The following is a 12,755-nucleotide window of genomic DNA, read 5'->3' as shown; positions in this document are numbered from 1 at the left end:
GGAGGCCCCGACCAACAGGCATTGGATCCTCAGCTCTTGGGCTCATAGGCAGTTGTCCCAAGTGGGTTTTGGTGAGGTTTGTTTGCCCGGCAGTGAGGCTTGGGTCTCGGACATTCATCCAGACGGTAACAGAGATGGGGAAGCCCCGCTGCCTTAGCCCACTGCCCTCTGCACCTTCCAATGCACACACTGCCTCTCTGGGTGTACACAGACACACACACCCCACCCCACCTTGTTCTCACCCTGTGGTTCCTTCTTTAAGTGCTTAAGAACTGTTTCACACCCTGTTTCCCACTCACTCCTAGAAATGGATGGTCCAGACAAGCCTCCCCTCCTGTCTACATGTTTTGTTTTGTTACCTGTCTCCCCCTTCTAGACTGTGAGCCCGTTGTTGGGTAGGGACCGTCTATAGGTTGTTGACTGGTACTTCCCAAGCGCTTAGTGCAGTGCTGTGCACACAGTAAGCACTCAATAAATATGATTGAATGAATGGATGGACCAGAGTCCTGAGGGCAGGGCTCTGGGCTCTTCAGCAGATCTGACCACATCATCAGCTCCCTGATGACCACTCGAGGATGTGGGGCTGGCCTGGGTGGGCTTCCCCTGGTGTTGATAGGGCTGTATCCCCTTTCAGGGTCTTTCACGGGGTTGTCACAGTCCATCTTTTCCTCTTTTTGTGTAACCACGGGTGACCCTGATTGACACAGCCGCTCAAACCGCCACCCTTCTGCATGGGCAGTGTACTAGACAGGGACCAGTGCACAGGTCATCACCCCCTTGTTCTTTCCAGCCTGGAGCCACCCTCCCCCTTGTCCAACAGGCCACCGCTCTCTAAAAAGCTCTACTAAAAACCATATCTCCTCCGGGAAGCCTTCTATGATTTACCTTTCACCTCCACACCCTTGGAGGCAGCATGGCCAGTAGAATGAGCGTGGGCCTGGGAGCGAGAGGACCCAGGTTCTCGGCCGCTTTCCTGCTATGTGACCTTGGGCAAGTCACGTCAATTCTCTGTGCCTCGGATTCTTCATCTGTAAAATGGGGGTTCAGTACCTGTTCTCCCTGACGCTGAGATAGTGAACCTCACGTGGGACATGGATTGTCCTACTGTCCCATTTATCTAGCCTCAGCACTTAAGTGTTTGGCATATAGTAAGCACCTAACAAATGGCATTATCATTCATCATTAGTATTATTTTTCTCCCTTCTGCACTATATATGCGCTCTTGGGTCCTCACCTATTCACACCTTCGTTACTTGCCCCACCCCGACCACTCTTATATGCACAACCCTAGGCTCTGCTGCTTCCCCTTCCTGTAATTAATTTTAGGTCTGTTTGCCCTGCTAAATTGTAATAATGGTATCTGTTATGCGCTTATTACGTGTCAAGCAGTGTTCTTAAGTGCTGAGGTAGATATAAACTAATTAGGTTGGACACAGTCCCTGTCCCACGTGGGGCTCACAGTCTTAATCCCCATTCATTAATTCATTCAATCATATTTATTGAGCCCGTACTATGTGCAGAGCACTGTATTAAGTACTTTGGGCAAGTCACTTCACTTCTCTGTGCCTCAGTTCCCTCATCTGTAAAATGGGAATTGAGACTGTGAGCCCCCCGTGGGACCACCTGATCACCTTGTAACCTCCCCAGCGCTTAGTACAGTGCTTTGCGCATAGTAGGCGCTTAATAAATGCCATTATTATTATTATTACTTAGGACTGTACCCATTTGCAGCTGAGGCCCAGAGAAGTGAAGTGACTTGTCCAAGATCACAGAGCAGACAAGTGGCGGAGCCAGGATTAAAACCCAGGCCCTTCTGGCACCCAGCCTTGTGCTCTATCCGCTAGGCCAGGCTTCTTCCCTAGCTCCTCAAAGGTCGGGATCGTGTCTACCAAACTCTACTGTACTCTCCCAAGCGCTTAGTACAGTAGGCGCTGAAGAAACCCCATTTTTGATAGGTGGATTGGGGACTCAATATGTTACCGACTTGTACTTCCCAAGCACTTAGTACAATGCTCTGCACACAGTAAGCGCTCAATAAGTATGATTGAATGAATGAATGAATGACTCCGAGACAGAGCAGGCAAAATTCCAGCACCTCCACACTGTGCTGGGTGCAAGGAGGCCTAATGGAAAGCACTCATTTGGGGAGTTGGAACTTGGGATCAAGGCCCAGCTCTGCCCTGGGCCTGCTGCAGTCTTGGGCTCCCATCTCCCTCGTCATCACCGTCATCATCAGTGGTATTTATTGAGCACTTACTATTTGCAGAGCACTGTCAGTGCTTAATAATAATAATGATGGCATTTATTAGGCGCTTACTATGTGCAAAGCACTGTTCTAAGCACTGGGGAGGTTACAAGGTGATCAGGTTGCCCCACAGGGGGCTCACAGTCTTAATCCTCATTTTACGGATGAGGTAACTGAGGCACAGAGAAGTTAAGTGACTTGCCCAAAGTCACACAGCTGACAATTGGCAGAGCTGGGATTTGAACCCATGACCTCTGACTCCAAAGCCCGTGCTCTTTCCACTGAGCCACTCTGCAGCGCTTGGAAGACTACGGTACAACAGAACTGGTAGACATGCCCACTGCCCACAACATCCTTACAGTCTGAATGGGGAGACAGACATTAATATAAATATAGAATTTATAGATGGGTACCTAAGTGCTGTGGGTTTGAGGGTGGGGCAAATATCATATATATGTCCTGTATATATGTATGTATGTATTTATTACTCTATTTATTTTACTTGTATATATCTATTCTATTTATTTTATTTTGTTAATATGTTTTGTTTCGTTCTCTGACTCCCCCTTCTAGACTGTGAGCCCACTGTTGGGTAGGGACCGTCTCTATATATTGCCAACTTGTACTTCCCAAGCGCTTAGTACAGTGCTCTGCACACAGTAAGTGCTCAATAAATACGATTGATTGATTGATTGATTGATCAAATGTCCAAAGTTCACAGATCCAAGTGCACAGATGACTCCAAAAGGAGAGGGAGCTGGAGAAGAGAGGACATGTCTGTCTCTCCCCTCCCAGACTGTAAGACCGTTATGGGCAGGGATTGTCTCTCTTTATTGCTGCATTGTACTTTCCAAGTGCTTAGTAAGGTGCTCTGCACAGAGTAAGCGCTCAATAAATACGATTGATTGAATGAATGAATAAATCTCTGTCTCCTCATCTGTTTCTGGGTCTGATTGTGCCTCTGTCTCTGGGTCTGTCCATCTCTGGGTCTCTCCCTGCATCTGTCTCAGTGTCTCTCTGTGTTTCTTTGTCTGTGGGCCTCTGCTATTGCTATCTCCGGGTCTCGGTCTCTGTCTCTCGGTGTCTCTTTGTGCTAGGGTCTGTCCTGTGTTTCTGACTCTGTTTCTGTCATCATTCTTTGGGCTGTGTCTCCGGCTGTGGTTCTGCCTGTGTCTCGGTCTCAGGGGCTGGATTTCTTGTCAAGGTCTCTGCCCTGGGCCTCTGGACCCCTGTCTCTGACTCTGTCGATCTCTGCATCTCCATCCCAGGTGGTGGTCGTCGTCCCCACGGCGGCCCAGACCAGGCCTCCTGTTGCCCCGTGGATGGGTCAGTCAAGGGCTCCTCTAGCCTGGTCCAACTCAGAGGGCGGTGCTGGGGTGCAGTCGATCAATCAATCAATCGTATTTATTGAGCGCTTACTGTGTGCAGAGCACTGTACTAAGCGCTTGGGAAGCACAAGTTGGCAACATATAGAGACGGTCCCTACCCAATAGTGGGCTCACAGTCTAAAAGGGGGAGACAGACAACAAAACCAAACATACTAACAAAATAAAATAGAATAGATATGTACAAGTAAAATAAATAGAGTAATAAATATGTACAAACATATATACAATCAATCAATCATTTATTGAGCGCTTACTGTGTGCAGAGCACTGTAGTAAGCGCTTGGGAAGTACAAGCTGGCAACATATAGAGACGGTCCCTACCCAACAGTGGGCTCACAGTCCTCACTCGGGGGACCCTGCAGATGTGAGTGGGTGGGGAGAGGGCAGGGGGCACGGGGGCGGAGGCGGGCTTCACTCAATCAATCAATCAATCGTATTTATTGAGCGCTTACTGTGTGCAGAGCACTGGACTAAGCGCTTGGGAAGTACAAGCTGGCAACATATAGAGACGGTCCCTACCCAAGAGTGGGCTCACAGTCTAGAAGGGGGAGACAGAGAACCAAACCAAACATACTAACAAAATAAAATAAATAGAATAGATAGGTACAAGTAAAATAAATAAATCAATAGAGTAATAAATATGTACAAACATATATACAGGTGCTGTGGGGAAGGGAAGGAGGTAAGATGGGGGGATGGACTGGGGCCGTGCATTCTACCCCTCTCCCTGCCTCCGTATCCTCTTTGCCTCCAAACTCTGCTGCGCCATCCCGGCGGGACCCCTGTCCCTGTCCCTGTCCCTCCCCTTCCTCCTTCTCCCCCTCCTCCTCCCGCTTCTCCCCCTCCTCCTCCCCCTTCTCCCCCCTCTTCCCGGCTGACGTCTGCCGCGTCACATTTTCCCCTTTCCGGCTCCAGACGGGAATCCTGGGGTCGGGTCCCAGGGGTCGGCTAGGCCCCTGCCCCACCGGAAACACCTTTAATCCCTTTAACCCCCGGGGTCAATCAATCAATCAATCAATCGTATTTATTGAGCGCTTATTGTGTGCACAGCACTGTACTAAGCGCTTGGGAAGTACAAGCTGGCAACAGAGACAGCCCCTACCCATCAATGGGCTCACAGTCTAGAAGGGGGAGACAGAGAACAAAACCAAACATACTAACAACCCTCCCACCTGCCAGGGGAGAGAGATGGGGGAACGGACAGGAAACAAGGGTTTAGTGAAGTCCATCGGACAGGGGGACGGAGACAGAGACGGCAAGAGAGGGAGAGACAGAGACATGTTCATTCATTCATTCACTCAATCGTACTTAATAATAATGGCATCTATTAAGCGCTTACTATGTGCAAAGCACTGTTCTAAGCGCTGGGGGAGGTTTGTCCCAGGGGGGTTCTGAGTCTTAATCCCCATTTTACAGATGCGGTAACTGAGGCCTAGAGAAGTTAAGTGACTTGCTCAAAGTCACCCAGCTGGCAAGTGGCGGAGCCGGAATTTGAACCCATGACCTCTGACTCCAAAGTCCGTGCTCTTTCCACTGAGCCACGCTGCTTCTCTAAGTACTTATTGAGTGCTTACACCCACAGCACCTGTATATATGTATATGTTTGTACATATTTATTACTCTATTTATTTATTTATTTTACTTGGACATAGCTATTCTATTTATTTTATTTTGTTAATATGTTTTGTTTTGTTCTCTGTCTCCCCCTTCTAGACTGTGAGCCCACTGTTGGGTAGGGGCCGTCTCTATATGTTGCCAACTTGTACTTCCCAAGCGCTTAGTATAGTGCTCTGCACACAGTAAGCGCTTAATAAATATGATTGATTGATTGATTGCTAAGCACTGTACTAAGCTCTTGGGAGAGTACAATACAGAATTAAACAGACACATTCCCTGCCCACAACGAGCTTACAGTTCAGGCTGAGGAGAGTTCAGAGGCAGATGATGATGGTATTTGTTAAGTGCTTACTATTTGTATTTGATGATGGTATTTGTCAAGTGCTGTTCTAAGCGCTGGGCTAGATATAAAATAATCAGGTTGGACACAGCCCCTGTCCCACGTGGGTCTCACGGTCTCAATCCCCATTTTACAATTGAGGTAACTGAGGCCCAGAGAAGTGAAGTGATTTGCCCAAGGTCACACAGCAGACAAGTGGCAGGGCTGGCAATAGAACTCAGGTCCTTCTTACTCCCAAGCCTGTGCTGTTTTCACTAGGCCTCAAAAAAGGTTGGGGACAGAAAGACAGACATGGTCAGAGGAAGAGAAACTGAAACAACACCCGACAGACAAGATCAGTTACCTCATCTATACAATTAGGATTAATACAGTGAGTCCCAAGTGGAACAGGGACTGTGTCCAACCCAATTTGCTTGAATCCACCCCAGCGCTTAGTACAGTGCTTGGCACATAGAAAGCACTTAACAAACACCACAATTATTATCATCAGACAGACATCGATATCGTTTGAGACAGAGACTCGTTCATAGACAACGACGACTCAGAAACAGATGAAGTGCTTTACACATAGTAAGCACTTAATCAATGCTATCATTATTATTATTATTATTATTATTAAGGTCTGAGAGAGAGGCTGACCATCAGAGATGGGCAAAGTCTCACCGACACAGTGAGAAGGCAGGGACATGTTCAAAGACAGAGCGAGAGAGGCTGTCAGAAACAAGGACAGAAAAACTGGTTCAGCGACAGAGAGATGGAGACAGACTGTGACGGAGGTAGGGACCTGCACAGAGATGTGGTCTCGAAGAAACAGACACTGTCAGAGACAGGGACAAAGACTCAGAGACAGAGATGGAGGCATGGTCTGAGAGAGACAGTGATGCGGTCAGAGACAGGGACAAAGACTCAGAGACACAGTCTGAGAGAGACGGACAAAGAGAAGCAACGTGGCTCAGTGGAAAGAGCTCGGGCTTTGGAGTCAGAGGTCATGGGTTCAAATCCCGCTCCACCGCTTGTCAGTTGTGTGACTTTGGGGAAGTCACTTAACTTCTCTGGGCCTCAGTTACCTCATCCGTAAATGGGGATTCAGATTGTGAGCCCCACTTGGGACAACCTGATCACCTTGTAACCTCCCCAGCGCTTAGAACAGTGCTTTGCACATAGTAAGCGCTTAATAAATGCCATTAAAAAAAAGAGTCAGGGACACGGTCTGAGAGAGACGGGGTGTGGTCAGAGACAAGAGAGACAGGGACGGAGTCAGAGACGGGTGGAGACGGTCTGAAAGAGACAGGGATGCGGTCAGAGACAAGACGGAGAGTCAGAGACAGAGAGGTGGAGACACGGTCTGAGAGACAGAGGCCAGATCAGAGAGGCAGAGAGGCAGGGGCCCTGTCACAGATGGAGAGACAGAGGCCGACCCCCTGGACGTCGCCCCCCACACCTCCTCCTTCCCGCCGATTGTGACGTCAGCCCCGGGGCCCCTGCAGGAAGTGAGCCGCTTCCGGAGATAACCAGCCCCTCCTCGCCACCACTCAACCCAGCTCGCCCAGCTCCCCCCTCACCTCCCTTCCTCCCCCTTCCCCTTCTCCTTTCCCTCCCCTCTTCCCCTCCGCCCTCCCTCTCCTGGTCCGAGGCTTCTCCTTTATCCTGCCCCCCACCCACCCATGGAGCCTCAGAATCCCCCCCCAACAAGAGCCCTCTCCCTCTGTTCCCCAGCCTCCTCCCAAACACCCACCCCAGCCGGACCAGCCCCTCACTCCATTCCCCAAGCCCCCCCAGCCCCCCCGGCTCCCCAAGCCCCCCCAGGTCCCAGCCTCTGACTAGGGGAGGGAAGATCCGCACCAAGAGCCACAGTCCACCCTCTCCGCCCGCCTTGGTCTGTGCCCCTGTGGGGCTCCGGTCACTCTTGGATGGCTCCGGTCACTCGGCTGATTGGAGAGGCCTGCTTGGGGACCCGCTTCCCCCACCCATCAATGAGTGAGGATTCCTCCGTCCACCTTGGCTGCCCCCTCCCCAGTCCGGGTGGAGGTTGGGGTCAGGATACTTTTAGATTGTTGAGCCCCAGGAGGGACAGAGACCACGTTTAGTTCCCACCTTAGTAGTTTCTCCCAGCGCTCGGAAATAATAATAATGATGGCATTTGTTAAGCTGTGAGCCCACTGTTGGGTAGGGACTGTCTCTATATGTTGCCATCTTGTACTTCCCAAGCGCTTAGTACAGTGCACACAGTAAGCGCTCAATAAATACGATTGATTGATTAAGCGCTTACTATGTGCACAGCACTGTTCTAACTGCTGGGGGGGGATACAAGGTGATCAGGTTGTCCCGCGTGGGGCTCACAGTTATCATCCCCAATTTACAGATGAGGTAATTGAGGCTCCGAGAAGTTAAGTGACTTGCCCAAGGTCACACAGCAGGCACGTGGTGGAGCTGGTATTCAAACCCATGACCTCTGACTCCAAAGCCCATGCTCTTTCCACTGAACCATGCTGGTACAGTGTTCGGCACGAAGTAAGCGCTTAATAAATACTCTTGCTACTACTTCCACCCCTCTCTCTCCCTCTCTGCCTTAGTCGAGCGCTGCTCCTCCTGCCCACGAAGCCCGTCCAGACTCCCCTACGCTGGGGAAAGAGAATGGGAAGCAGTGTGGCTCAGTGGACAAGAGCCCGGGCTTTGGAGTCAGGGGTCATGGGTTCAAATCCCGCCTCCGCCACTTAAGGGCAAGTCACTTAACTTCTCTGGGCCTCAGTGACCTCATCTGTAAAATGGGGATGAAGACTGTGAGCCCCCCGTGGGACAACCTGATCACCTTGTAACCTCCCCAGTGCTTAGAACAGTGCTTTGCACATAGTAAGCGCTTATTAAAAAAAAAAAGAGGAGACCGGCGGACCCCGCGGGGTCTGCCTCCACGCCCCCTCCCCTCCGTGCAACCTGACCCCTGCGTCGCCAGACCCCAGGACTCTGACGTCTCGGAAAATTGCCCCCCCAGGGGGGGGAGGGACCGGACTATGAAAAGAGGCCGAGACCCCCGGGCTGAGCCGGAGGGAGCGAGGCAGAGGTGAGAGCCGGGGGTCGGGGGTCGGGGGGCAGCGGGATAGGGGTCGTGGGGAATCGGGCCGCCTGTCTGTGTCCGCCCCTTCACTCTCCCTCACCCATCTGGGCCCGGGCAGGACGGCGATGGAGCAGGAGCGGTTTTGCTGGGATGCTCAAAACCCGCAGGAGGTGCCGACGGGGGCGGAGCCCCGACTCCTGGGTAAGAGGACAAGGGACCTAGGGAGGTGGACTCGGGTGGGGTGGGGGTCGTCATGGCTCCCCTGACACTCTCTGGGCTTTCCCCCCCAGCCTTGGACAGCTTCTTCCCCTTGGACCTCCGCCTGGAACCGGGCCCGGGACCCCTCACCTGGCCTGAGTCCTGCGTGCAGCCCGATACGGGGGAGTCCCTGCACCCGGGAGCAGGGCTGAAAGGTAGCTGGGGCTGCGGGGGGGTTCCGGGCTTGCCCTCTTTCCCGCCCCACAAACAGCAGCTCCTCGAGGCCCTCCCCGTCCGGGCTGCTTGCTCCCTGTGTTCGAGGACCTGTATATATGTATATATGTCTGTACGTATTTATTACTCTATTTTACTTGTACATATCTATTCTATTTTATTTTGTTAATATGTTCTGTTTTGGTCTCTGAATCCCCCTTCTACACTGTGAGCCCACTGTTGGGTAGGGACCGTCTCTAGATGTTGCCAACTTGTACTTCCCAAGCGCTCAGTACAGTGCTCTGCACACAGTAAGCACTCAATAAATAAATACGGTTGATTGATTGATTGAGGACGCGGCCTGACCCGTGACTTTCTCTCTCTCTCTCTGTCTCTCCCTCCCTCTCTCCCCCCAGATCCTGCCTCTCTGGGGCTCCCGTGGTCAGGGGATTGGGTCGATTGGCGATGGCCCTGCCAGTCCTCGTGGGGCCCCCAGCCCGGCCACGCAGGGCCTCCACCCTGCCGGGGCCCCGCAGGCAGCCGGGCCCGGACCCCCACTTCCAGCTTTCCCACCTTCCCGGACTGGATGACCGTTTCGGACGGTACCACCTGCTGGGAGGGGGTGGGGGCCTCGGCCTATGCCATCTCTGTGGACTGTGCCACTGTCCCGGACGGTACCACCTGCTGGGAGGGGATCGAGCCCTCGGCCTATACCGTCTCAGTGGATTGTGCCACCGTCCCCGACGGGGTCACCTGCTGGGAGGGGCCTCCCCTAACGGGCTGTGCCACTCCCTTGGACCGCGTCACCACCCCCGACGGCCCCGCCTGCTGGGAGGGGACCCCCTCGTCGGGCTATGCCACCCCTCCGGGCTGTGCCACTAGCCCTGGCGGTGCCATCTGCTGGGAGGGGACGCCCCCCTCCTGCTATCCCGCTCCCCTGGACTGTGCCACCGTCCCGGCCGGGGCCACGTGCTGGGAGGGGACCCCGGCCTCGGGCTATACCACCTGCCTGGACTTTGCCCCCGCTCTGGACGGTAGCCCTGGCTGGGAAGGTGCCAGTCCCTCGAGAACGGCCGCCCGGCCGGACCGCACCACCTCACCGGCCGGGAGCAAGTGCGCGGCCTGCACCCCTCCGTCCCGCAGCCCGAGGACCAGGCCCCGAGGTGCGGCTGAGAGAGGGCACGGGGCCCCCGGCTCTTGGGGTCTGGCGGCGGGGAGGGACGGGAAGGGGGCACGGAGGGAGGGGCCCAAGGCTGCGGGCCCAGGGGCAGGACCGGACTGCTCAGCGGTCCTCGACTGTCTTGCCAACTTGTTGCCAACTTGTACTTCCCAAGCGCTTAGTACAGTGCTCTGCACACAGTAAGCCCTCAATAAATACGATTGATTGATTGATTGATTGCCCCCAGGCCCCATCCAGCTGTGGCAGTTCCTCCTCGAGCTGCTGCGGGACCGGGCCGGCCACGGCTGCATCCGCTGGACGGGGAACAGCCGCGAGTTCCAGCTGTGCGACCCCAAGGAGGTAACGGCCCTCTCCCTCCTCGCCCACCTCAAGGATTGAACGGCGGCCGCGTCCCCCTCCCCGAGTCTCATCCCCTGGCGCCGGCAGGCCCCGCGGCCCTCACTCTTGCCCCCATCCCCATCCCGCCCCCTCTCCCAGGTGGCCCGCCTGTGGGGCGAGCGGAAGAAGAAGCCGGGCATGAATTACGAGAAACTGAGCCGGGGCCTGCGCTACTATTACCGCCGGGACATCGTGCTCAAGAGCGGGGGCCAGAAATATACCTACCGCTTCGGGGGCCGCGTGCCCGGCCTGGCCTAGTCTAGCTGGCCGGAGCCGGGGCCGGGGGCTGAGGCTGGGCCTAGGATAAAGCGTTTTCAGCACCTCGCCTCTGTGGATCTCTCTCTCTCTCTGCGTCTCGGCGGGTCTCTTCAGCAGCGTGGTTCAGTGGAAAGAGCACGGGCTTTGGAGTCAGAGGTCGTGGGTTCAAATGCCAGCCCCGCCAATTGTCAGTTGTGTGACTTTGGGCCAGTCACTTCGCTTCTCTGGGCCTCAGTTCCCTCATCTGCAAAATGGGGATTAAGACTGTGAGCCCCACGTGGGACCACCTGATCACCCTGTATCCCCCCAGTGCTTAGAACAGTGTTTTGCACATAGTAAGTGCTTAACAAATACCATCATTATTATTATTATATTATTATTTGTGCCGCTGTCGCTGCTTGTGAGGCACGGTCAGGCCGCCTTTCGGCTGCTGTTCTCTCCCAGGTCCACAGGGGGGCACCAGTGCTTCGCGGCCAGAGAGCGGTAGGGACGAGAAATTCAGTCAGCACATTATTCGACCAAAGTATTTATTGAGCGCCTACTCATTCATTCATTCATTCATTCAATCGTATTTATTGAGCGCCTACTCTGTGCAAAGCACTGTACTAAGCCCTTGGGAAGTACAAGTCGGCAACATATAGAGACGGTCCCTACCCAACAACGGGCTCACAGTCTAGAAGGGGGAGACAGACAACAAAACAAAACATGTATATAGGTGTCAGTGCAGATCACTGTACTAAACGCGTGGGAAAATATAGAGTTAGTGGACATCATCATCAATGGTGCTTATGGTATTTGTTTCTAGACTAGACTAGACTTGATTTCTAGACTGTGACTTCTAGACTGTGAGCCCACTGTTGGGTAGGGACTGTCTCTATATGTTGCCAACTTGTACTTCCCAAGCTCTTAGTACAGTGCTCTGCACACAGTAAGTGCTCAATAAATACGATTGATTGATTGATTGAATTTAGCGCTTACCATGTGCTAGGAAGTGTACTAAGTATTGAGGGGGATTATCTTTTGTATCTCAGTTAGTACAGTGCCTAGCACATGGTAAACACTAAACAAATACCATAAGCACCATTGATGATGATGACGATGATGTCCATTAACTCCGTATTTTCCCACGCGTTTAGGGCGCACAGTATCAATCCCCATTTTTCAGATGATGATGATGATGATGTCCACTAACTCCATATTTTCCCACGCATTTAGGGCGCACAGTATTAATCCCCATTTTTCAGATGATGATGATGATGGTATTTAATAAGCGCTTACTATGTGCCAAGCACTGTTATAAGCGCTGGAATAGATACAAGGTAATCAGGTTGTCCCACGTGGGGCTCACAGGCTTAACCCTTATTTTACAGATGAGGTAACTGAGGCTAAGAGAAGGGAAGTGACTTGCTCAAAGTCACACAGCAGACAAGTGGCGGAGCCGGGATTAGTATCCAGGTCCTTCTGATTTCCAGGCCCGGGCTCTATCCATTACTACATGCTGCTTCTCAACGATATTTTTGAGCTCTTACTGGGTGTAGATCACTGTACTAAGCGCGTGGGAGAATATGATACAACAGAATGTGTAGACAGGTTCCTTGCTCATGAGCTTACAGTCTAGTGGGACATGAGAGAGACGGGGCGCCACAATAAATTACAGATGGGAAGAGGGAAAGGGGTTCTGGACAGGCGTTATGGGTGAGTTATAGCGGTGTAAGCCCCCTCCTGACCCTGCGCTGGGGGTCGGGCGCGGAGCCCGCAAGTCGTGGTCGCAGATGCGGCAGCAGGCGGTGTCGGCGCCCGCCAATCAATCAATCGTATTTATTGAGCGCTTACTGTGTGCAGAGCACTGTACTAAGCGCTTGGGAAGTACAAGTTGGCAACAGATA

General features: G+C 52.9%; 1 protein-coding gene across 1 annotated transcript; it reads left to right on the top strand.

The window, feature by feature from the left end:
* Window positions 1-7,122: 7,122 nt before the first annotated feature.
* On the top strand, window positions 7,123-10,936 carry ETV2 (ETS variant transcription factor 2). Its single transcript, XM_038766882.1, has 7 exons — window positions 7,123-7,567; window positions 8,580-8,648; window positions 8,761-8,843; window positions 8,933-9,055; window positions 9,470-10,216; window positions 10,460-10,572; window positions 10,711-10,936. The coding sequence occupies exons 2-7, from the start codon at window positions 8,599-8,601 to the stop codon at window positions 10,867-10,869; spliced, it is 1,275 nt and encodes a 424-aa protein (XP_038622810.1). The 5' UTR covers window positions 7,123-7,567; window positions 8,580-8,598; the 3' UTR covers window positions 10,870-10,936.
* The last annotated feature ends 1,819 nt before the right edge of the window (window positions 10,937-12,755 follow it).

This window comes from Tachyglossus aculeatus, chromosome 26 (assembly GCF_015852505.1).
Source record: "Tachyglossus aculeatus isolate mTacAcu1 chromosome 26, mTacAcu1.pri, whole genome shotgun sequence".
NCBI classification, from domain to species: domain Eukaryota; kingdom Metazoa; phylum Chordata; class Mammalia; order Monotremata; family Tachyglossidae; genus Tachyglossus; species Tachyglossus aculeatus.
The sequence above is the reverse complement of the archived record's forward strand: the minus strand, read 5'-3'. Positions and strand labels throughout refer to the sequence as shown.